General features: G+C 35.5%; 1 protein-coding gene and 1 long non-coding RNA gene across 5 annotated transcripts in view; one reads left to right on the top strand and one right to left on the bottom strand.

The window, feature by feature from the left end:
- The window catches only part of LOC726298 (putative transcription factor SOX-15), a 51,755-nt gene that overhangs the window by 9,000 nt on the left and 14,974 nt on the right, over positions 1-27,781 (top strand). For all 4 annotated transcript variants that reach the window (XM_026441721.1, XM_026441716.1, XM_026441713.1 and 1 more), the window contains exons 3-4: positions 12,739-12,922; positions 14,126-14,396. In XM_026441721.1, coding sequence (XP_026297506.1) covers positions 12,739-12,922; positions 14,126-14,396 — 455 coding nt within the window. The remainder of the gene's footprint in view (positions 1-12,738; positions 12,923-14,125; positions 14,397-27,781) is intronic.
- LOC113218896 lies at positions 18,638-22,952 on the bottom strand. Its single transcript, XR_003305010.1, has 3 exons — positions 22,447-22,952; positions 21,034-21,357; positions 18,638-20,959 (listed from the first exon to the last, which is right to left on the bottom strand). It is a non-coding gene; the product is annotated as an uncharacterized LOC113218896 (long non-coding RNA).

Here is a 27,781-nt window from a genome sequence, read left to right as displayed (position 1 = left end):
TAAAGGATCGTAGAGAAGAGGAACAGGGTCGATGCGTCAGTTAGTATGAAACCCTCGGGACTTCACGTCATTTCCCTTCTTCGAGAATTTTCTCGTTTACGTTTAGCAGAGAGCCTTGAAGCGAGCCAAGATCTCGCTCGTGTCCCGAAGACATTCGTGCCGTGGAGTCGATTAAATTGCAGTTTACGCTCGGATTCAATATTTCACTGTTATTACGTGGAATTGGCGTAACCAAACGGCAGAAAAGTATTCTTCTTTAAACAGTCCAGGATTGTTAGGTTGACCACGTATAAGGAATTTCCTATTCCGTTTTACTTACGTGGTACAAGATAGGTAATTTTATTGGGGGATATATATAGTGTGTACAGTATTTGTACAGTATTTTATCGGTTGATGTATCGATTCGATTATTTATTTATTATTGATGAGGATTATATATTGTTTCTTTGATGATTTGTTACAATATTACATTAAATAATTTTTTATTCGATAAATTATTAATCAGATTTTTTTTTCGAAGATTTCTCGTATTTTCTTAAATTACAAAGTCAAGGATCCTCGTCTTCGTTTCACATTTCGCGAAGCGGAAACATATTTTATACGCGCATGCGTATTCTCGACGAAAGAAAGTAGCGGATGAAACGGGATAAAAACGAAACTAAAACGGTTTCAAGATCGACTTTTTGAACTGCGTCGTTTCGCTGGCGACGAAAATCATCTTCATTAAAATTGTTCCGCTCGGTTCCATACGTTGCTCGCGCGGCCGTCGCATGGATCGCGAACCATGTCACGATATTCGCTCGGATATCCCGGCGAGTGACTCTTGTAGCCTAGATTCGAAGTGTTAACGTGTGACGCGTTTTCAACGTGTACGATTTTTATTCATCATTTATTAATCCTATCCATATCGCAATGTCTTTTCTCGAAATCTCTTTAGCGCAATTCTAGCGCGATCGATGAGTAGCAAATTGGCTCGAGAACAGTTGGAACGTTCTTTGTTCTACTATTTATAACTAAGGCTTGGACACATTTTATTGACGTGATGATAAAAGATAAGAATTTGAAGTAAATTCTAATATTTTAAAAATAGATGAAAATACTAATGTAAATAATTACGATATAAATTTAACAAATAAAATGATTTTTCGTCGAGATCCAGTGAATTTTTTTTTGAATATAGTTATTTCGATGAAATGAAAATTTTGTTATAAATTTTTGATGTTGTTGAAGAAATTCATGAAGGAATTTGAATTTTTGATGTAATTGAATATAGACAAAATAGAATGGAAAAGTGGTTCAAGAAATTATTTTGAAAAAATATTTGTTCAAATATGATAAGTGAAGTAACAAATTATTTTTATTTATAGTCAATGAATAATGAAATAATTTGAGAAAATTCATTCTGTATGTATATTAGTATTTCTAAGTTTTTCAAAAATTTTTTATAATATTCATTTTTTCTCTCTTCCAATATTATTCAAATTTTTTAAAATAAATCATTAAAATATCTCAATATAATCAAACAATTTCTTCACAACACTTTTTGAACTTCTACAAGATTTTTTTTATTTAATTTTTTCTCTATTTTTATTTTTTATTTAAACTTCTTGAAATTGGTATTTCTTTATATAGTCGTACAACTTCTTTAAAATTTTAATTTTTAATTTCTTAGTAATTTATAATTAAAATTTGTACAGAGAATTTTTTCCATTTCTATCATTCCATTTTCCACTTCTCCATTGAAGTTTCTCGAAAATCATCGAATCATCAAAGTTCTTTTTTATCGACAAACATATTCTTTGGAATATCCCAAAGCTAACCTACGTTTAATTTTCCACTTCCACTTCCATCTTGATAATCATTAAACATTATCGATGTTGTTAAGAATGTTCTTCAGAGAAGATTCCGTTATTAAATTTCCGTTAAATTAATACATAATTGGATTTTTCCACTTCTGGAACTTCCAATCGGATACGAAATAATAATTAATTGCAAATATTAATTGACGTCTTACGTTTCTGAAGCATTGATGACGTTATATGAGGCGACGTTTCTACAGTTTTACATTTTCTCGTACAAAATATTTATATTTTATCATAAATTAATAAATTTTTACAAATTTTTAAGATTACTTTGAAACACGTTTATTAATTTATTATTTTCAACAATGTACAAAAAATAAAGTTATATTTACTTGAAGACGCACCATTCACATATTAAAACTGAACTTTTACAATTCTTTTAATAATAACACACATCGACGCATGAAACTTAACCTAAAAACAAAGATGAAATTCGACGAACATTCATCGACTCGATTATTTAAAACGTACGAAAAGTAAGGTTATGCGCGGTTGACGATATATTTTTACGAGCAAAATTATCCAAAAAAGAAAAAGAAAGAAAGGAAAAAGCATCAGAAGAAATTCTTTTTAACAATAGCACACATCGAAGCATAAAACTTAACCTAAAAACAAAGATGAAATTCGACGAACGTTCATCGTCTCGATTATTTAAAACGTACGAAAAGTAAGGTTATGCGCGGTTGACGATATACCTTTACGAGCAAAATTATCGAGAAAGAAAGAGAAAGCATGAGAAGGAATCTGAAATTTCATCGAGTTTTTATCCATTAAAAATCACAAGTTATATTCGATACCTGGCTCGTGATCAACTCGGAAAGAAAATCGTCAAAAGTTTCTATCGATCACCGAAGGTCGACAACCTGTCGTCGTTGTCGTCGTCGTCGTCGAAGAAACGAGGCCGATTCGCAAACATCAATTATATCGACGAAACGTCAATAATTCCTTGAACGATAAACTACGCGCGTTGCGTGTCGGTTTTTCTCGGTAACTCGGCTTCGCGTCGGGATTCACGAAGCTTCTCGTTGCGTCGCGAGCGAACAATACACCGGACTTCCCCCGAATTTAGCCGACTATCGGCCATAACTCTCTCGATCGATAGTTTTAAACGAACGTTTCCCGAATATAATATAACGTCGAGTCGGCATGGCGGCCGGCCGAATGAGGCGCCCCCACCGCGTCAGATTTTTGTCCTCGTGATTTTCTGGGATACGTCGATGAGTCAGATCGATGACTTGACGATTGGAACGATGATTACGTATTAATTACGGATAAAAATCAATTACGGTCATTTCGATGGAATCGCCTCCTTTCAACGGTACGTTCCTTGAGCGACGTTTCCGTGAATTGCGATTCCGCCTTATTTTCACTTTGTTCGGATAGATTTCTGTGATTTTCTTTTTTTTAATCCTTCGGTTAATTTTCACGAGTTTGTTTCTTGGATTTTTATCGAATATTGTAATTTCATTTTTTACGAATTTTATAGTATTTTTTTTTTATTTGTATATTTATATACGAAAATTTTTAAAAATCTTGTATTACAAATTAATACGTATAATAATCTTAGATTATAAATACGAAGAAAATTAATTTGGGGGGGAAAAAAATATATCGAGGTATTAACGTAGGATTAGAAATGTCGTATTCATGATTTGGAAATTAATTTTTAACGAAATGTAATTTCGAGTAAAATATGTAATGTGCATGTATTACACAAATTTACATTTATTACACACATAGAAATAATATAACGTATTTAAAGGTAACGAGGAATGACGGAACTCCATGAAGTCGGCTCGTACGTGAAAGGTTAATTTATTTCAAACTTGCAACATTTATCGATGGTCTCTAGAAGCTGGCTAACAAACCGTGCAAAATTTCAGTCTCGAACTTTAACTTTATAATAGAATTTCGCGTTTGCCGTACCGTGGCACGGGATAATAACTTTGGTTGCACGGTAATTTCAAGGTGTAAAATTATTCGCCTATTAGGCTAATCGATAATGCTTGGGATTAAATAGTCACTGCTGAATTTTATGTTGTTTTCATTATGGCCATGTCGAAAATGGTTTATTCACTTCGTGCAACGAGGTGATCTAAAAAGAGGGAAAAAAAAAAAAAAAAAATAAACTGCCATTAAGAGAAATCCAAAAAAGAAGAATATCAACGAAATTACACTTTTTAAAGGAATTGTTATAACCTCAAAACGTGCAAGATTTTTAATTAAAATTATTTGTAACAAAACTGCCATTAAGAGAAATAAAAAAGGAGAATATCAACGAAATTACAATTTTTAAAGGAATTGTTATAACCTCAAAATGTGCAAGATTTTAATTAAAATTATTTTTTTATTAACAAAATTTATGAGGTAACGATGTATTAATAATTATTCCTTGATAACAATTTAAAATATTATTTGATGTAACGTAATTCAGAAAATAGAATTCAGAAATATATTCGAAATATGAAAATATCTTGTAAAATAATTTATCTCATGAAATACATCTCGAATTCAAATGTTGCGTTCAGATCTACTTTTAAACAAAACCAAAGATAATATTTCTCGAACAATTGCGAAATAAATAATAATAGAACGAGGTAATATTTCCAAAATGCCCAGATCTGATCCAGGGGCGATACGTGTTATTTCCATTTCTCTCTAAAACGTGTTTTTAACCTAACTTCGAGACACTCTATACGTGAATAATAAAAACGTATCGTTAAATAAAGGCTTTCCTTACCTCGAACGATATAAGGTTAATCGTTGTCACGATTTAGCATGTGTCGTTGATGCAACCAATTGCATTGTTACGAATACATATTATTTGCCCGTGTATATATATATATATATAAAACAATAATTATAACGCGAAATACTGGCTAACCAAAATGGTGGGGGAAACGATTTGTACACGAGGGCGCATGCGTCCTTGCGCGCGGGAATTTTGAGGGAATTTCGAAAGGCCGACAATGACGCGGCCAAACAATGGCAGTGATTTATCAATCGAATGAAAATTCAGTTGTCCTCGGGGAAATTTGCTTTTGTTAAAAAACAATGGAGGTGAGAGTTAAATGAATTGAGGTGATTTCGAACGTCTCGACCGGAAACCGGATATTGTTCCTTCTATATTCGCTTTAATAAAACGTGTAAACGAACAATATTTTTAATTTCTACATGTTTAATTTGATTCTGCATAAAGGATGCCCCATGTAAATTACTTTGAATATTTTTATTCAGTATATGGATTAATATTTCGAAAATTTTTTTAAATTTCTTCGTAATATTCAAATAATTTTCGAGAAATTATAAATCTTTTTTTATTGTGGAAGCTAAAGAAAAAAGATTAATTAACAATTATGGAATACGACGAATATTAATTAGCGAATATTTTTTTTTTTTAAATATTTCTATGCAAATTTGTATGTAAAATATTTTCAAATTGGAAAAGTTTTAAAAAATTTATTATTAAAAAATCGTTAATTATAAGTGACAACAGTGAGAAACATTTAATGATTCATAAATTAGAAACCGTTATTCTAAATTATTCATTATTCCAAAAAATATTTTAAATGCTGATCACGAAAAGTGATCCTATTTTGGGGAATATTTATAAGTCGTATTTACAACAAATAATACTTGTTTTCATCATCGTCAATTCAAATACGAACGAAATTTTATTCCATTTACACACGAATTTTGGAGTGAGAGTGAATATTTGCTCGCTTGATGTAAATGCGGTTTAACCTCTGCGGTACGACGCTAGTCATAATGTAGTATTATATACTTAACGGTCGAGAGCAAGTGTTACCACTAAGTATTTTTTATTAGTAAGTACTATTCCAAAAATTTCAAATTTTCCAGTCTTAAAATTTTTTTTATTTCTCGAAATCCCAATACTTATTACTTCAATCTCAATTTTACGTATATCGTTATAACACTAATATTAATAATTTTACCATTAAGAAATAAAAATTTTAAAAAATAATATTAGATTTCGAATTTTTAAACAAAAAAAAATTTCGAGTTTAAATTTTACAAATTGAAAAAAAATCAAATTTTAATTAATTATCCGGATTAACGAAATATTTAATATCGGGTGTTATCGACGGTAGATACAATGCGCCAATCGTATAATAATCTTTGCGTCTGCTCAAGATGTTCGATCGTTTTCACCCGGTCACAGGAAGTCGTAGATACCTAATGGCCGATACGGTCTGAGGTCAGAAGGAGGCGGTATATAGGGTACAACAGCCGACGACGTCCGTTCCGCGGTCTTAAGCCTGTAAAGGTTTCGGGGATGCGCTTTCTTCGTTCTCGAATCTGAGAACGCGGCGGAGCGTTAGTAGTGCAGAGGTGAGCGGCTCGGGTCGTCACTTCCGCTTACCAAGCGAACCGCATTGGTCATTCGATTTAAAAGTTTAATCAGGGGCCTATAAAATTACGAGTTCCTCTGTTTCGAGCCTGTTACTAATATCTCGATTCCCTCACGATTCTATGGCATGCGTAATACGCGAGATTTTACTAACAAGAAACACTGTTTTAATTTTTCTTTATCGGTTTACATTTCTTTATATGTTTGCTGCATACACGTATAATCTCTGGAATTGAAGTCGGCGCATATATTCGTGCTTAAAAATCACCTTCTATTTTTTTTTGTAAATAAAAAATTGCTTGTTGAACGAATGAATGAATTTAAATGAATTTTTTTTTAAACATATGGATATTAATATACTCGAGAAAAACGAGTATAGAAATTAATATACAAAAATATTAATTAAGACTTATTTGTCGGGTTATAAGCAAATTAAATCAAGACGGAAATAAAAGACGAGACGATACGAATATATCAAAAATTAAAAATAAATCGTCGAATTTATAAAGGAAAAATAAAAATAGTATAGATACATATTTAACCGTGTATAATATAGAATCATCTAGATCACCGTGCCAGTTCAATATATCAATCATACATCAACGATGTACCAAAAATTTAAAAAAAGAAAACGAATCTATAAAGAAAAGATAAGAATAGCAAACATACTTGGACCGGTATGCGTATATAGAACCGATCGCCATATCTTGGCTCGCCGCGTTCGAGGCCGGTGCGCCGTTGCGTCGAGTAATGCAAGGGTGTGTTCGCTCGTCGCGATTATTTGAATAAAATGCGCCACTACGTCAGCCGTCAGGCGTCCGCGACTCGAAAGCTTTCTCTACTTCTCTGCGACCCGAAAGGGGGGGAATAATTTACTCCGGGAGAACAACAAGTGTGTCGTTGACGGAGGCCTCGTTCCTCTCTCTCTCTCTTTCTCTCTCTTTCTTTTTCCCTCCCTCGTTCCGTCTTCGTTGGCCGCACGGAGCTTCACTCCCCGTGTCCATGCTGCGTACCGAACCGTGCACACACGGGTTTTCTCTGTTTCGCCGAGATTCATGAGCCTCGACGGACGTGCCGATTTAGAGGATCGTTCGTTCGTACGTTTGTGCGTCCTTTGTCTCGTGCGCCGCGGTTTCTGACCGCCTTTTGCTCGAGTTTTGCGCCGGGACAAATATCGGGCGGCCAAGATATTCGTGATTCGTTCGAGTGGCGCGTTTGAAAGAAAAGTCGGTTGGGCCTGGACCTGCGTCGAAAAAGCGCTCGTTACATTTACCGTAAAGGATAGAAACAGTTTATGCGCATGCGTCTTTTAAACGGTTCGTGCGACCTCGCCGCTATGGAAAGAGAGGAAAGTTTTTTGTTGCGTGAATATTGGAAATAATTGGAATAAAATTACGGTGGATTGTGAAAATAAATTTGACATTGTGAAAAAGAAAATATAATATTGTATAATTATAGAAACATTGAGTGGATAAAAGTTGTGTAGAATTTAGTAGGCTGAAAAAGTTTGCGATTGAAGCGTTTAGGTTAGAATTTAGATTTGGAATTGAGATCCAAACCCATCCATTGAATAAAATTACGGTAGATTGTGAAAATAAATTTGACATTGCGGAAAGGAAAATATAATATTGTATAATTATAGAAACATTGAGTGGATAAAAGTTGAGTAGAATTTAGTAGGCTGAAAAAGTTTGCGATTGAAGCGTTTAGGTTAGAATTTAGACTTGGAATTGAGATCCAAACCTACCCATTGAATAAAATTACGGTGGATTGTGAAAATAAATTTGACATTGCGGAAAGGAAAATATAATATTGTATAATTATAGAAACATCGAGTGGATAAAAGTTGTGTAGAATTTAGTAGGCTGAAAAAGTTTGCGATTGAAGCGTTTAGGTTAGAATTTAGATTTGGAATTGAGATCCAAACCCATCCATTGAATAAAATTACGGTAGATTGTGAAAATAAATTTGACATTGTGAAAAAGAAAATATAATATTGTATAATTATAGAAACATTGAGTGGATAAAAGTTGTGTAGAATTTAATAGGCTGAAAAAGTTTGCGATTGAAGCGTTTAGGTTAGAATTTAGATTTGGAATTGAGATGAATATTAATCGAGAAAAAGTTAGGTTAAATAGATCGAAGGATTGATTCAAGTTTAGGTATCTTCATCTAATCGATCTCTCTTTTTACAACAAACGAAATCAACTATCTAAACTATAATAATAATATACAATTTTCAGGAATAGATTTTCTCAGATATGCAACACAAGTTCAATCCTTGATTCCAATTTATACAACACAATACTCGATTGTCGAATATATTCAATTCTTAATTCCAATTTATATCTCATTTCAACACCTGTTTTATCTCACGAGCTCTAACAATGTAACGATCTCGACATTCAAAGAATTCATGGAACGTTAGAACGATTATGACCGAGCGTTTAAGCTCAGACAGGAGGAATCAGTAAGATGTTTAATCGCGAAAACTTCGTTCAGGCCGAGATCTTCCGAGTCGAACCGAAGCGAAAGCGCAGTTATTTTGCAATTTAAAAGAACGAAAGTCGTCTGCATATCATAATCATCATTAAAATGTGCGATTCACGTATTTTACACGGAGGCCATCGACGACACCGACAGGATTAATATTTCCGATACGGCCAAGGCTCATTGCATTTCCAGTTGGAAACTGCTTCCTCTACTCTTGGTACAATCACCCTATATGAATCATTAAAGAAACAATGCTGAAGGCAGTGGCGTATCTATCATATGCGTGGGTGGTGCAGCTGCACCGACGCGGCTTGAACCTGAGGAATCTTGACCATGAGTTTTTGTAGTTTTTCGTTGCAGACGTACGTTCTGAAATTCAAGCTTCTTTCTTACGTGCACGAATACTTTTAATTATTATGATACTTCATTATCGATATTATTTCGCGATCAAATTATAATTTTTCGATTTTTTATAATCGATTCTTTTACATCTCGATGACAATTTCAATTCTAAAATTATTATTGCAATGTTATAACATTAGTCTTTTGCTATTAGATTATTCTAGAGAAAATAAAAGACTTTAATTTTTTTTCAAGTGCATTTCTTTATATTATATAATTTTTTCGAATTAAAAATAACAAAATTTTCCAATTTCTAAATTCACTACTTCACAATTATTTAACAAAAATTAAAATTATCAACGCGTTTTATAAAATTCAACTATTTAAAAAAAAGTTAGGTTAGTATTTCATCTATCGAATTTCTTTATATTATATAATTTTTTCGAATTAAAAATAACAAAATTTTCCAATTTCTATTTACATAATATATAATACAAAAATCAAAAATTAAAATTATCAACGCGTTTTATAAAATATAACTATTTGAAAAAAAAGTTAGGTTAGTATTTCCTTTCATCTATCGAACTACGTCATTATACGGATCTGTAACACCACTTATTTAAAATTAGAAAAAGTTTTAACTCGAAAATCCAAATTTTCGACAGAATAAAGTAATAAAAGGATGAAGAATAGAAGATCTCGGTCATTGACTCGCCATCCCACGCCAAAATGATTCTTTCCTCCGAGCCATCGATCGGCAGTTCTCGACTTAGCACGTTATTAAAACGACACCTCGTATCGATCTCGCTTATCGATGCCATACTTCAGACAGTACGGAGGAACGGTAGCAGTAGTGTGGCGCGCGTTTCAACTGCGCAAGCGTGTCCGCCACGACCGAGAAGGACTACTAGCAAAAACCTTTGCTACTATCCGGCGAACTTTATTGAATGAAAATGCCGCTACGTTTTTGTCCCCGTCCCAGCATCTCTCCCGGACCGAATGAAACAATGGCCATTATGTGAAACATTCGCGTGTCCGTATAACATACATATATGCATGCCTCCACGTGTGTATTACGTCTTTTTCTAAATTTGTACACGGATGCCGACACATTTAAACATAGAAACGTATACGTGTATATAAATTATAGATACATACATATACACACCTTTTGCGTATATAGATATAAATACGAATATAAACATTTTGAGATGTATGTACGTGTAGAATGTGCATATATAGTCGTTGTAAGTACATATGTATATATATATATATATATGTTTTATGAATGAATGGATGTGTATAAATATGTATTTGGATATGTGTGTAAATGTGTACTCAAATGTACATATATCTAGTATTGCATACGTGTATAAATGAATGAATGAACCTGTATAAATGCTTGTGAACGTGTCCTAAGTGTACACTATGTATGTAACATATGTATATTCTCCATTCTATATTTTTCATTTATGAATGAATGAATTTATATGTATAAATATATATTTAAATGAGTATACAACGTATAAAATCTAAATGTATTCCATATACGACATACATTTTTCATGTACAAATGTAAAAAAACCTGTTATAAATATCCATTTATATACTAACAATGAACAATGCGCGTATACGTACTATAGAACATATATTATATTTACTATATATATATATGTATTCGTTTTTGTGCATAAATGAAAGAACGTGTACAAATGTGCACGTTTATATACATATATGTATACAAGTAAAACAAACATATTCATTACACACATACCATTCATGCACAAATGAGAATCTATACAAACGTGTATTTATATATGTTATTATATATATATATATATATAAATGTAGGTATGCGGAGGACAGCTGTTGGTTACTATTATACCCGGCACGGTCGCATTATGCCTTAAGGACAATCGTGGGAATTCCATTAAGTGGCCTTGAATGGTTCATTCATGTCGATCAACTCTTTTCCTAACGGGGTTGACAGATCAATCGGCTCCGAGCAGAGAGGCACGAGCACCGACCCACCGGGGATTTCTCTCCCCGCTGCGCCACGGCACAGAGTTCCTCTTCGATCGTGGACGGGCACAAAGACGAAACAGAGATGCCAAAGTCAATTACCTCGCGTATATACGAATGCCGCCGCGTGTACGAATCGATCTCTTGTTTTCTTCGGAGAGCCGGACCGCTCTCGTTTGTCCCGGTATCGAACGTATCGAGAATGGTATTCCATCCGCGTCGTACGGAACTCGTATCCAAAGGCGAGACATACGCGTTGAGCAATCGAAATAATTGACTTTTGCTCTTAATCGGAATATTCGTTGCAAAATGTTGAGATAGTTAATTTAGTTAATTGCCGGAAAATGTAACTGTTGCTCGCGTGGTCACGTGGTCAGATCCGACAGGTTTAAGAAGTGAGGTTAGAATCTTGTCGTTTCGGAAAATTTTTTCACGAAGGATATATCGGAAGAAATAGGGTGAAAAAATGCAAATACATTTTGAGAGTATCATCTTTCGAGGATTCCTTTATATTTTTCACAAACACTAAACACTTTGAGGTTATCCGAGAGTAAATATATTTACACATTTATATTACGTATAATATCAGAATAATTATATAATATTTTTGAGATATTGTTTTCGATAATTATTTCTCACTATATTGAAAATAATTTTTGATAATTTTAAAAATATATTCACATTCTTAAAAACTGCACGTGTAAACATGGCTTGAGTTAAAATTTTCGGTCTAGCAATCGATTGTTTTCGGTCATCTTCGACTAACTAGCCGACGTAAGCCGAAGATAGTCGAGGATAGACTTTTGTCCTTTTTTAATCCACGAATGAAACGCGATGTGTTTAATCGAATTTAGTTGCAAGAGTGTTTAAAGGTAAAGATCGAAAAAGGTAATGATACAATAAAGGTACAATATTTAATGAGGAAAGATGCCCGTGGAAAAGATCAGTCTCATTGTTTCCCGATAAAGAAAGCCGAGGAAGGAATATTCCGATTCCTTTTTCGATGCCGATTCTAGATGGACTCGCGTTTTCTGGAATGAAGTTTTAATTACGCGATTTTCTTTGTATTTGTACTCGTTCCTTCTTGGGTGAACAATTAATTAGTTGTAATTATAATGACATGAGAAATATGACTAAATCATCGAGATTAGTAAATTGCTGCAATCTTTCTATGTATCTGTATTGTAAATTTATTTCTTTAATTTATTCGTATATATTTCAAATAAGCAATTATCGATATTATACGACATAGTTATTTTCAACGTTTATTGCATTTCAATTAAAGGAAAAATAAATATTATTTTATTTACATCGAATTCATAAACATAAATAATAAATAATATTTGCCCATGATTTTAACTAATATTGACTAATATTTTCAATTTAATATCTTATTTAAGGATAATACTCAATTTCAATTTTCTAATTATTACAACTTGTTTCAAATTTTCCCTAATTCTAGTTACTTTAATTTCATTTCAACGGATCGAAATATGCGCATGCGCGTATTTCAATGAATAGAAACTATGCGCATGCGCGTTAACTGGCACATACCATAAGCATATATTATTTTATATCGTTAATCAAACGCCACTCGTGCGTTGTAAACCCGCGAATGATTAATAAATTTCGCGTTTGAATTTTCAGGATGCTGGATAATTATGACAGGGGTGAGGTGACACCACCGCCAGTGAGCAGTTATGGCGGTTCCCCTGGACTCTTGGCACTTCATTCCTCGCTTTATGCGACACCTACGTCGAGGGCCTACGATATCGAGTCGAACATCGATGGCAACGACAGTTCCATGCCCATCGATACCCAAATCATCTCGGTACGTTTACGCAGTACGCTCGATCCAGGTTATAACACCTTTGAAAATAGACTATAGGATATTTTTCACTCGAGGGACGCTGTTTCACCTCGAACGTGCGCACACCTACGTTTCTCCACTGTTTTACAGCGTTCCTTCGATTAAGCCGGATCCACACTGGAATTGTTAACATTAGAACAGAATAGATATTGCACTACTTCTTCCTTTTTTATTTTTTTCTTTGATATCGTGATTATTTTCATTTTTTACGTTACAACGAATCCAAGTTATCATTAAAGCGTTGGATTGATAATAAAACTATTGAAACATAATTTTGAAACATAAATTAATTAAAGGTTAATTTATTTAACTTGTTGGCTAATAAAAAAGAATCAAAATGATTAAATTTATGCGGAGAATAGAATTTTTACATCATTCTAAAATATAAAAGATGTATCCTCATTTTGAGGTTATGTTCTAAACCACTATATATGATCGTAAATGGATCTAAAGAAATTTTGTATCTATTTTTGACTTGGAATACCGATATTCTATAATCCCACGAGAATTCAATATTTATCATCGCATTCATTCACTTATCGGCCATCATTATCGCGCGATAAATAGTTTTCACATTTCTTTCGAGATCGGTGCGCGCGCATTATTCATTTTCATTATATTACAATGCTGATTCTAACTAAGAGCCCACCAACATCCGAACACCAGCTTTTACCCAGCAACAATACTATACCTTATATACATGTTTCGTTCATTAGCCGCCGCTGATTATATCTATCGATAATTACGTATTAATGGAATCGGAAAATATCTATACTTTCACCCGTTTCCTTTAATAAGCGAATAATTATAGATGGCGTTCGGATCATTTTCCTTGATTTATCGAATATCAAAATTAAATCGTTAAAAATAAAGAAATTAATTAAAAAAAATTTTAATAAAAAAATTCGAATTAGATTAGAAAATTCAAAAATCGTGAAAAGACAATGATGATTGAGAAAATGAATCAGAAGTCGATAATTATATCGGGAATATCAATCGATTAAATACTGATAATTCAAAGATGATCGAGATACGATGGAAAAAATAAATAAATGATTAGAAATCGAGATTTTATTGCGAATCGAGGAAATCTCGAGTTCAAAAATTGGGAAATGGAAGATTCGAAAAGTCGAAAAATTGTGCGAATCGCAAATCGGTTTCCAGATACCGGGAATGTTGAGCGGCCCAGCGCAGCAGCGGTTGGAGGACATGTCCTGGCTCGCCTCCGGCCCGTCGTTGGAGTATCAGCAAGGCATCTCGCCGATTCCCGCGGGAGTGAAGATGTGCCATCCAGGCAGCACGGCCCAGAGGAGCCTGAAGGAGCAGCGGATACGTCGCCCGATGAACGCGTTCATGGTCTGGGCAAAGGTCGAGCGCAAAAAATTGGCCGACGAGAATCCTGATCTCCACAACGCCGATCTCAGTAAGATGCTCGGTAAGTTTCGTATTTATATATCCAAATTTTTCATTTTTCATAATCCTTCATTTCTTTCGATTTTTTAATTTCGTTTTCTATTATGAAAAGAAAATTTTTCCAAGGAAATATAATTAAATTATTAAAATTTAGAAACGATTTTTATTTTTCTAGTAAGTAAGTGAATTTTAAATTAGATCATAAGAAAATTTAAAATCGGTAATAATTTGTGTTGAAAAACGTTTCTGGGACGCGTACAGAAACAGAATTTAGAAAGGTCGTTGCCGATCGTTCCAATCGTTCCTGCATACCATAATGTCGAAACGTAATTAATTATTTTCGAGATAAGGGATCGCGGAAAAGTAGGAATTACAACGTCATAAATTAACATAATATACGCTTGTAAACAAATAAATAAACACACAGAAAACCGAACGACGATATTTTTCACAGTTGTAAATTGGTTAGATAGGTTGTAAAATCTTTTTCACTAGGAAAAGAGGTCGCGAGACAACTCTGGGAATAAGAAAGTCGGAAAACTCTCTTCTCTTTTTGCTGTGTGTGTGTGTTGTTATTAATTTAATTACTCGTCACGTGATCAACACGTGAATGGAGATACGAAGGCAACAAAGAGAACGCGAAATTTTTCTCCGTCATGAAATTTCCTCTTATTCTATGTTATACATATCATTCATTTCATACGAAATTTATTCAAAATTTAACTCGACAAAAATTTGAAATCAATAATTTTTTTTTAAGATCCAAAAAATTTAAAAAAAAACTTGTTAGTGAAGAAGAATTTTTCGTAAGAAAATAAATAGATAGAAAATTGGATGTAATTAGAATTAAAGAGAATTTGTTGTTTAAAGAGATATTAAAAATAATTTTATTTTTTTTTTTTTTTTTTTTTTTATATACATATTTTGCAATTTTTGTAATATAATAAGTACATACATATTAATATCGAGGGATATAATAAGAAAGGGATTGTACTTGGAAAAAGATGGACTTTACGTCTTTGTTTTCATTCAAGTGGTCGGGTTTAATTAGACTTACTCGTGGAACACGAGTTCAAAGCCGAATCCTTCGGGTCGACTATTTCCTCCGGCCGTAAGCACGTAGTTTTATGCCCATCGGAGAAAATTACAAAGATATCGAGTAGCGCAATTTAATACGTCGTAAATTCACCGTTGCGACTCGACGTGTGCTTGCTTCCTTACGTAGGTGCCAACGTAGTGCATTAATATTAAAAGGCATATGCGCGATTGGAAGTCAAGAGGTTGTATGTACCTTCCATCGTCGTCGCTATTTTTCGATTAAAGCTTCACCAAAGAAAACAAATGCTTTCGCGAACAACTCGTTTAAAACTTGGATTTTAAACGTGGAATGAATAATTTACCTTTGCTATTCGAGAGTCTATAAAGGGTTATATTTAAGTGTTTTTGCGATATTTGTTGTAAAATGTGATTTATGTTTATTACTTGCAACGTATAGTTCGATTTGATAAATATTCTAAAAAAAAAAAAAAAAAAAAAAAAAAGATACTTTTAAATTAGAAATCATAAATTATCATATCAATTATCGATCAGAATTTTCCAAAATTTTAAATTGTTCTAACTTCTAATTCTTGATAGACGTCCAATAATACAGGTGATAGAATAATATTTCTATTTGAAAAACGTACATCATAGGTTGATACGTTACGTAAGGATCAAAGTCCAAATCGAATTTTTATCTCGACCGCAACGCTTTAAATCCCTTGGTACACCGAACGCGCGAAAACGTGGCGCGCCTAAAAGAGGGCCGGCGCTGAAAGGGCTTGTCCCGGTACCCAGCAATCTGTCAGCGTCTGCAGCCACGCGTTATATCGTGGGTAGGTACACGCTTGAATTATCGGCAATTGGCATCCGCAACGTTACAGGCATTCGAACGAGCATCGTGCAGAAAATTGTAAACTCCGGCTCGTGTGTAAGCCACCTACCCGCGCCCATTTTAGCACGGCTATTCGCGCGTGTCTTCGTACGCGGCACACGCGTCTCCCCACGTTTCATTTCCCCGCTACCATCACTTCCAATCCACTTTTTCTCTTTCTCCCCTGTATCTTTTTTTCCCCCCTATATCTTCATTACTTATCTCCTCTCCTCTTACCTCTTCTCTATCGAACGTTTTTTCCACTATTTTTTTTTTTTTTTTTTATAAAGACATCGTAAATCAACTGTTCGGTGGAGTGTGGCGCGCGCCGACCTATCGCGTTATACGCATGCGCGACGCGCGTGCGCACCGGCGTATAATATATACTTACCATAGAGTCAAGGAAAACCCTGTAGTGGCGAGTCAGCCGATCGATCGATCGAACATTAGGCGCGCGATGTTATTGGCATGACGCGGCTTCGATTACTATGCGCGTCGAGTGTTTGCCGCCCCCACTTTTCCTCGTCTTTTTTTCCAGACATCCTACATATTCATGCGCGCGTGCTGTGTGTCGATCCGTCTGTCTGTCTGTCCGTCCATCCATCCGTTAGTCCATCCGTACCCCAGCACGGGGCCGTGGTTTGCGCGAGCGAGCCTGTTTTATGTCCGAGTTATGCACGTGGACGCGCGTCCTCCTCCTCCTCCTCCTCCTCCTCCTCTTCCTCCCTCTCTTTCGCTTCTCCTCCTTCGCTTCTTCTTCCTCTTCTTCTTGTTACTGCCTCTTCTGGCCCAGGTGTGTGCGTATTCCTTGAGGATACACGAGCGCACGCGTCCCGATGGTGCACACCGGCTCACCTACCGCGGCCCTGCGCCGTGTTTTCTTCTGTAGTTGGCGAGAAGCAGCCGATAGAGGGACGCGTTTGTAGACTCGAGTAAGTACATACACGTCCACGATGGGCCTGTGTGGGCCTTATATCCGGTGGAACGCGTGCCCGCGCATCTTTATTAATCATTCCCTAACCGTTAACCCCTCTTTGCCGCTCGTATGTCAACAGTCGAATTGCCTCGTTTCGAGATCTTCTATTGGAATTTCAAGAAGTCGCTGACATTTCGTTTGAAGAGGATTATCCAGAAGATTGTCGCGAATGTAATCGCGGAAGTATCTTCTGCTCGAGATGAGATTTTTTTTTGATATTGAGAAACATATGTCTTTTATTTTTTTTTTTTTTTATTTTCATTTACAAGATATTTCGTATTACAGGAATGGATGGAATTGTAATATCTTGCACTTTATATTTTATAATCTATTTTTACGATATTATTTATACGATATTTTCTATTGTAATATCGATTAGAATTGTATTCCCATAATGTCACTGGGTCAAAGATAAATATGATATTTGCATTTAATTTTTGAATTAAATTTATTTTTAGAAAATTTTTAATGAAATTTTCAAACAAGAATTATTCAAACGATCAATTGTAAAGCATACTTTATAAAATAGAAAAATGTAAATTTCGATAAAAATAGCATAATTCGCATAATTGTCTGTGCACGAGAGAGAAAGAGAGAGGGAGAGAGAGAAAAGAGAAAGAGCTCATCGTTTTACACGTATCCACGGTATACGGCCGAATACCTTGTACCTGAGTCAACGAAGATCTACTTTCATCGCGGCTTGCGAAATTGTTCGGCTACGTAGGAGTTTCGCGGGAGGAAGCGTGTTCGATTATAGTACGTAACCTCCACTCCCATCGATGCTCTTTACTCCTCCATCAATCTCGACCGTCCCGATTATGATGGAATAAATACGGCGACCGCTGTCCGCTCGTTCTTCATCATCATCATTATCATTACCATCATTATCCACACCACCAATCTCCATTGTCGATCATTAAAATAATTATTAAAAATCATTTATAATCCTGGAAGAAAATTTTTAGCAAAACAAAATTTGAATAAAAATTATTCAATAATTAAATAGAGAAAAATAGATGAGAAATTATTAAAAATAAAAAACGCTCGATAGACTCGTGTTTTAATTCTTGGACGTCAAGAATGTCCTCGAGAAAAAACTAAGTAAAAAAAGAAGAAGAAATATCCCCTCCGTTTCACGAGGATGCAGGTAGAGTCGTTCCGATAGATCCCGCGGGAGATATCGGTAAATAAACTCCATAATTCAGGAATCGGGTATACACCGGCTATAAATTTCGCCCGATGCGATGGGCGTTAATCTTCGTTAATTCTCTCGTTAATCAGTCACGGATATATACTAGGAGCTTGGTTCAACCACAAAAGAAGACTCGAGGAGCCACGATTTAAGAGTTCTAAAAGAAGAAGATTAAGGGGTTGAGAATAGGAGAAGCGTATAAACCGCGTGGACCCGCTGTTGGAACAGCGGCACACGTTCGTTACCCACGAAGAACGCGAGGAAGGAGAACCACGGTGTATCGTAGACGGCGTCGTTTATACGGGCCGCGCGACGCCACTGTCGCAAGACCACCTACGACAAATGTGGCAGCCTGCAAATAATACCGGGCGTGTTGTACCACCAACGACAGGAGAGATAGAGGCCTCTAACTGCCAGCACGGTATCGTGGTTTAGTGCCTCTGATTACCTGAGCCCCCTCCTCCTCAACCACCCCCCTTACATTCAACTCCTCCCCCGCGATGTGCCCAGTCCAAGTGGCCATGCGCTCCCAACAACGCTACGGTTAACACAGAAAGACGTCTTCTCTTCTTTCTTCTCGTTCAAATCCCCCCCCTTTTTCTTTCTCTTTCTCTGTTTTACTCGTATCTTCCGTTCTTTCGTTCTCTTTTGCTGGTTACATGTACAAAAGTAAGAGAAAGAGAGAAAGAGAGAGAGAGAGAGAACAGCCTGCCGAACGCGTGAGATTCGCGGTCTGGATAGGCTCTAAACGACGGATCAGGACGTACAGTATCTCACAATAATGGCGCACGGTGGAAGGCCCCCGATAAGGTCGGCCTCGTTGCTAGATTTAAGGGACGGTGCGAGCGGCCCGTAGCGAACGCTCCGAACGGCGATTGAGAATTATTGGTCCGTGTACGGACTACGCGCGTGTACACATATACCTATGTTCCCTTACGTAGATATACGTATGCATACGTATGCATGCGCGATACGTGTTTGTATGCGTTTATCTGTGTACTGCTGTGCGTCTGTATGCGTGTATTTATAGATACGTATTTGTATGTATATATGACGTTGTGTAGTTGCATAGTATTGGTCGTGGTGGCGCTGCCTTTCGAGAGCGTCATTATTGTGCGATGCTGTAAGTACGTTCACCGGGCCGATTCGTTCTGTGAATCACGGCATCGTTCGCCGTTTCAACGACGAAAAATCGGCGGACAAAAGGCGTTTTCTATCCGGAGCCGACTCGTTACATCCAAAGCAAACGATCGGTTTTTGATAAACGAGCTTGGTGGGCGTGCGATGTTTCCTTAATCGTCGAAAACGAGGTTGTCTGATTGTTATTAGATTATTTATTCGGTTTGTTCGGTTTGTTGATGGACGGAGAGTCGATTGACGTGACGGTCTGAAATTGTTAGTGAATACCAGAAATCGGGTTAAATGATAACTTGCTTTCACGTGATTGGCTATTTTTACACCTATAAATTCATAATCTTCGTAGGAATGGAATTGAATTTATTGGTTAAGTGATTGACCGAGGCGTGCGCTTGCGACGAGAATAAAAGGTTGTACTAATTACCGGTAGATGACACTAGGCTTATCTTAATGCGGCGTAACCAATCGCGATTAAAAACCAGTAGCGAAAAATATCTATTATGGTAGATCTCCAAAATGAAATAAAAAAGATAAAAGATTCCAAAGAATTAAAAAATTGTTATGATGAAAAATATTTTCATAGATTTTGAAAAGGTATAGAATTTCATATATAATCATATCATGTTTTTTGCATTATGGAACATCGTATCATGAAATATTCAATGCATACCCAAAAATATCCAGTAAGAAAGTAAACTGTAATTGTTTCATAGAGTGCTAGAGGCAAGATTCGGTCATATTCAATCATATTGAATTTTTCTAATGGAATAAAAAAAAAGCTAAAATATTGTGGAATATCCCGCTAGCAATTCCTCTACGATGGACCGATAACAATCTCACAGGTAATAATTATCAAGAATCGCCAGCGCATCGATGACCTTTATATTGGCGGAGGGCTTGCGAAATAGACTGTAACGAAAAGTTTGCTCGCTGCCGATTGAAATTAATGTATATACGCATGCGCTATGGTGATGAATCATTTGAACTCCAAGGAAAGGCTTACTTTTCATCTTTTATTATATTTACTATCGATAGATACGCATATATATATTCACACATATAAAAGATGTTCCGTATATAACATAATTTCTTAAATTTATTTTAAAAATTGATTATATACTTATTTTTGCATTTCCAGATAACCCATTATAAATATATTGTCATTGATCATTGAAGATTATCCGAAGATTTTGTTCTATTCTAAAAATATATTATTTCATGATTTTCAATAGACATTGCATGCACGATACAATAATTTCAAACATCTCCACGCAACAGGTGCCCCATTTACATTGAGAATTCTATTCTCCCAACAAATACGAATAAGATTTTTTTCACTTTTTTCCATATATTTGTTTCGATCGATATCTACAAATCACAAGACACCCTGTATATAGTTACATTTCATATGTGTATATATATATATATATATATACACATACTTATATAGATACACCTCTTTCTCGATAGCATCCTCCTCGTTTGCTAGCTTCTTCCTCCACCTCTTCCTCCTCCACTCATCGTCTGGTCTCCGTCGGCTGGCGCTGGAACAATAGCACCTCGGCACTACACGGTGGATGAACTTCTGAGGCTGGAATCGGCTCTGCCCACTCTGTGAATTTCGTTTCCGTAAAAATGGCCGCAGAGAGGAAAGGGGTCGGCAAGAGATCTAAAAGGCAACCTATATACCCCGGCCGAGGTAAACGTGGCTTCAAAGTACAGGCCTCGATAAATGCATCGCTTCACTTCAATCCCAGGGCCCATTGCTGAAAAATAGAATGTAAATAAGCGTTTTCAACCGGCCGCTAGGGGGAAGTGGCTCTCCACTTTTGTTTGCCGGCTTCGCGAGGGAGGGAGCCAGTTGCCACGGTGAAATGTCAAACGTGAATTATTCGTATCGCAACCGATAAAGCTCAGAGATAAGCCTTCTCATGGAAATCGACCGATCGTCGAACCTGCTGCTTTTGATCGAAACATTTGATTGATCCATGGTTTTTTTTATTAATTAATTCTTGCGCTTTACTGTGCGTAAAGCATTAAGACTGATCCAGAAATATGAATATTGTGAATAATATGGGATGTTGGTGGATCATTTTTGGAACATTGGTTCTAGAGAAAATAAATGTTGAAGTTGGTAAGAGTGATATATCTTTTGTGAATATATGAAGTGTTGAAGTCATATATTTATTTTTGGGAATTGATTCTAGAGAAAATAAATGTTAAGGTTTGATTTTGAAATTGTACAATCTCATCTTGCATATAAACTTAAATTATAATTGAATAAATGACATTTTTTTAATATATCATTAAGATTATAATGTTATATTCAGAAATTCTGAAGGCAATCAGTTAAATAATTATTCCAATAGTTTAGTATTGATTTGTCAACTGAAAATTTAAGAAATTGCATATATATGTTAAAAGTGCAGAAAAAATTAGAAATTAATTTAATTTGAAAACTTGAGGATTCTATCTATAAGATTCTATCAATAAAAATAATAATTTTCTCTGCAATTCAACAAATACAAATTCCAAATTGTATTATTTTTCTAACAAGCACATCATATAAAAAAACAATTTTCCAGAGAGTTCTATCATGCAAAGATAAGAAGACTAACAATAAGTGGAAAAAAAAGCACATACACACACACATATCTGTGATCTCAAACAAACATATATACATATATTAAAATAAAGTATAACAAAGTGATAAGCTATAGCTATAACTTGAAACCATTACATCTCTTTTTATTATTCACAGACACGTGTCCAAACGGATAATCTCCAAACAAGAGACTCGAGATTCGTGGCCGCATTTTAATTACACGTTGCGTTAACCGTCGAAAAAGATTTACCTTCTTCTCCTTTGCTGTTGCACCTGCATCGTGTCCCAGTTCGGTATCGGCGAATGTAAATTGTTATCGGCGTCGAATCGGTTTCGCGACTACCATCAAACCACACCGTATCTGCAATTCAGCGTAGAGCCGCCTGCCGGCCTAAAGAGAGTACACTCTTGACCGGTTGCCGACATTTTAACATACGAATAAATATATTCTCACTAGCTGGCAGAGTGCACGATTCGTGGCCTCTTACCACCTCCCCCCCGTAAACAATGCTCAGAGCTGCGGAGAACAGAAAACGCCACGGGTACAACTTAATCTCATCGCGATGGAAAAGACCACGCTGCGATGATGGAGGGGAAGGAAGGGTGTTTGGCTTGCACTTGATGAGATAAACGTAAGAGAGAGCGTGTGAGATATAAATAGGAGAATTTTTTAAATAAAAGAATCAAATATGAAGGATAAAATATGAGGAATTTGGAATTTTTGAAGGAGTAAAGGTATTCTGAATTATTTTAATATAAATAATGACAGTTATATTCTGATTCGTTGTAGAATACACATAATTTTAATATTTAAGTTGGAGAAAATTTATCATAATGTGAGGTTAATGTATATTCAGGATTACTTGGATCAAGTGTAAAGAACAAATTGGATTTAGAAGAAGTGGAATTATTGATAGAGATATATTGTGAACCATCTAAGATTTGGTGGTTAAAGAGTTTATTCCAATATTTAATGTTTAATGTACATTCAAGATTAAAAAGATTATTTGGATCAAGTATAAAGAATAAACTAAATTTGGAAGATATATTGATAGAGATATATTGTGAACCATCTGTAAAATTTGATGGTTAAAGAGTTTATTCCAATATTTAATGTTTAATGTATATTCAGAATTAAGCAAAAAGATTACTTGAATCAAATGTAAAGAATAAACTAGATTTGGAAGAAGTAGAGTTATTGATAGAGATATATTGTGAACCATCTGTAAGATTTGGTGGTTAAAGAGTTTATTCCAATATTTAATGTTTAATGTACATTCAGGATTAAAATGATTATTTGGATCAAGTATAAAGAATAAACTAAATTTGGAAGAAGTAAAAATATATTGATAGAGATATATTGTGAACCATCTGTAAGATTTGGTGGTTAAAGAGTTTATTCCAATATTTAATATATTCAGGATTAAACAAAAAGATTACTTGGATCAAGTGTAAAGAGTAAACTAGATTTGGAAGAAGTAAAGTTATTGATAGAGATTTGGTGGTTAAAGAGTTTATTTGCCTGAATTTATTATAATTTGGATTTGATTAATATGTGCATTCAATACTTAAGAGAAAATTAATAAGGAATTACTTAGAAATAGGATTAATAAAGAATGTAAGAATCAGTTTAGTAGAATTAATTAAATCTTTTTCATCAGATTTTTAATTCATATTGAAATATCATAATTTCATGTTGTGATATTTCAAAACTTAATCATAGACTTTATCATAACAATTACAAAGTTGAAAAGCAGTTAGATCTCATAATGAACAATCTAACTTTTAACTTTTATCTCATATTGTGATACTTTATCGCTTCATCAAAGAATATATGTTATTTCAATTTTTTCATAGTTAAAACTAAACATAATGACTTTATACACTGTATTTCTTGAATTGAAAAATGAAACCAGAAGGATAAAAATGGGAAAAAAACATATAACTGATTGAATTGAGTCAGAAAATTTTAATCAATCACTATTACATTCTTAATATCAAAGATATTAAGAAATTGAAAGGAAACTTAGTCTTGGTTATAATCTAGATTCAAAAAACGAACCACCAGAGTTTCCCTAGCGCGAAACTTTTGTCCTTTAACCGATCGGAATCGAAAACTCGAAAACATTATTCACCCTCGTCATCCCTCCCTCCCCCTTCCCTCTCATCTTCGACTTCTGGCGAACGATCCACCCTGCCAGAGCCCAGTCGCCTCGTCCTGCTCGTTTTCTACGGCGTTGCTCGATTAACCCAAGACAAGATCGGGTTCTGGTACGATCACGAAACTCATTTGTTCCTTTATATCGTCTGCACACTCTCCTTCCCTCCTCTTTCTCTCCCCTCTCACCTCCATCTCCTCCCTCGCACGCCCGTGCATTACTTACGTCCGTTTAGATCCCTCTACCTGCTTGAACCTTGTTTCAACCACCTAATCTAAGCTTAGGATCTTTCGAGGAATATTGCGATTATGCGTTCGTGGAAACTGTTATTGACATGAACTGCGCGCGCATACCAGACGCGCAGGCAGACACGAATTTCACGCGCCCACGAAGCGGAATCTTGAACTTTGGTCGGGCGGGGTAATCTGATTGCAGTAGGGCAGACGTCGATTTCAGGCCGGCGAGAAAGGAGGGATGAGAGAGATGAATTTGATCCGATATCGTCCTATCCTTTGCATCCATTTCCGCGGAAATCCCGCGATTCTTCCTCGGATGGATCGTTTTTCCTCGATCTAAAGGGGGGGGGGGGAGATACGTCTTTTATTTTTCACGTCGATGGCAATAATCGAATGCGCGATTCAATCCACTTTGATATGTATATTTATTTTTTACACAGATCAATTTGAAATTGAAAAATGGAGAAAGAGTAATAAAATATATAGATTCGTTGAATTTTGATAAGAAAGTAATTATGGCTTAAAAAATAATAATATTTAAATTATTAATATTATCTTTAAAATAGCAGAGCTCAAAATAATTCAAAAATTCTATTAAGTAGCATTGATTAGAAAGATAGGAAACAAGAAGTAAGCTAATTTAGATAAAATATCAAATATCTGGATTCGATTAAAAATTCCTCCATCATTTACATTAAATACATTTATCAGAAACAATTATAATTATAAGTTGAAATTCGAAAGAAGGGGAGCGTAAATCGATATCACCATCTGGACCGCACAACTCAAAATTCATTCTTCCAACCCATTTCTTAACCAAATTATCCAATTCACCTCGACCACTTACGATCATCGGGTATATCGATCGGAAGGAAACAAAGTTAATTGTAAATTGCGATTCCAAATGAGCCGTTAATCGCATAGAGGGGAAGAGAGAAGTCCGTTGGAAACGGTCTCCACGAAGGGAGAGGCCTTCGCGATATTCCGGTGGTCGTGGTATCAAGGGTTAAATCTCTGGCGGCCTTTTTTACGGAGCCACTGGGAGCCTGGCGTGCAGATAGTACCGACAAAGTTTAAGGGTATTACGCATGAAAAAAGGACCCTGCTAGAAGAACCAATGTAACGAAGTTTAAGAAAATTTAAGAAAAGATCGGGACCAATCATTGCACGCGTATAAAAGAGTGCATTCTGGTGGACTTGTTTAGAAACGACGCTTAAACGCAGAAAAACGATACAGGTTATGGAAAATGATTGTTTCGGTATTTGGCCGATAGAGGCGTTCGAGTTAGTGATTCCTTTCGCGAAGAATCGTTTCGGGATGTGTGCATCAATTTTGTGCGATTCGAAGTTTTTACTAGATCATAGAGTTTATACAATTCGTTCAGATTCGGTTAATCCTTATTACGAATAATTTTCTAAAGGATAGTTACATTTGTATCTCTGTTAAATCTGTTAAATCTAATCTACATGCAACGAGATAAGTAAACGTAACCGTAACGTCTTGTCTTTAAAAATTCCCTATTTAACCTATCTTTTTGGAACACACGTGATATGCACGGTCGTTCATCTTGATAAACCAAGTCTAAACACATAAATAAAAGAATTGTCAATCGTAAAAATAACATCGAAACAATCCTTTAATATTTCTTACGTGTCTTATTAAAACAAAATTTCTACGTTTCGTTTCGTTACGTTACGTTCGATACGTCTCTTTCTGAAATGAGTGACGAAGAAAATCCTCGAATGAGAAATTCCGATTCGGAAAAAACGTGTGACACGTGTCTGTGGACGAACTCGTCGAAGGAATCGAGGAACCGACGGGTTGGCCAAGCCAAAGCAATAATAAGCCATAAGCGCAGCCTGTGCATAGAATGCTGGGTAATGAGGTGGAGTCGAGAGCGGAGTCTGGAGCCGCACCCTTGCCTTTACCTTCCCCGACCCACCTATCCCCGAACCCAACGAATCAACGGACGAACGACGGCGACTAGGATCGCGAGGACGAGCAACGAGGAACAAGATTACAACATTATTACACTGCGTGGATTTCGAGAGAGAGAGAGAGAAAGAGATAAATTATTATATTTATGAAAATGCACGCCGGGTGTACGAAGGTGGAATCGCGGTTGTGTTTACGGAGGTGGGACCCCTCGAGCGCCGACCACGTTCCACCAAAGAGTTCGTTTCAAGAGAGAGTGGAGAGAGAAAGAGAAAGAGAGAAAGAGAACTTTTGTCCCTCCTGATCGCTGGTCTGCATTGCACCACGCCTGTACAGCTTCGATCAGAAGTGACGGGTGCGATCGAGCCTCTCGAACGAAAGTTTCCAGGTTGATCTCGTTCAGAATTTGATGTCCTTAAGACGTTATAGGCACACTAGTGTGAGAATGTGAAGAATATATGAATGTACGTTTAAATTTAATAATTCGAAGATTTTAACATCTTGAAGATATGAATTTGAGAAAGTACGGTTTTTGAAAGTGAAAATGCGTTTGTATAAAATGGATTTTAATTTTGATTGATAAAGGGTTGATTTTTCAAGAGATACTTTGCAAAAAAATATCATTTGTTCAAGAAACCATTGGTCCAAATTTTTTCATTTATTTCGAATCGTTTGATCGATGCACAAACCATTGGAAGGAAATCGTTGATTATTCTGTAAGTTAAAACCGCCATTTTCTTTTTTTTTAGAGAGAGAATAATGAACGAATATTATAATAAAAGTTAATATGATTTTTTCCCCGAACAAGTGACTAGATTTTCATATTTCTCGACTAATGATTATATTTTCAAACTGATATTAATCTTATCGGAACATGATTTACAATATCAATCCTATTTTTCGTATTATTCTACATAATGTTCTTTCACTTTCAGCAAAGATAATTTCCGTATCTCTGAGTTCTTCACGATCAGATCAATCGTTACCACCAACGACTCATCTCTCGAAGCATCGTTCTTTCACTTACATCAATATCCCATTAACGATGAAGAGACAGACGAAAATTCAAACGAGAATGAGATTAAATCGTTTTTTTAACGAAACGAAGAGTATCATAAATCGTCCTCCAACCGTAAAAAGCGATTCGTTAACATTCTAACAGACGACGAAGTAAAACGTTTCCGGATGTTCGTTACTGCGAACCAGTAATATCGCTTTTTTCTACTCAACCACCCGTAGTGAACGGCATTGTGC

Source organism: Apis mellifera, linkage group LG1 (genome assembly GCF_003254395.2).
Source record: "Apis mellifera strain DH4 linkage group LG1, Amel_HAv3.1, whole genome shotgun sequence".
In the NCBI taxonomy this organism is placed as follows: Eukaryota; Metazoa; Arthropoda; class Insecta; order Hymenoptera; family Apidae; genus Apis; species Apis mellifera.
This window is presented reverse-complemented; position numbering and strand designations above follow the sequence as displayed.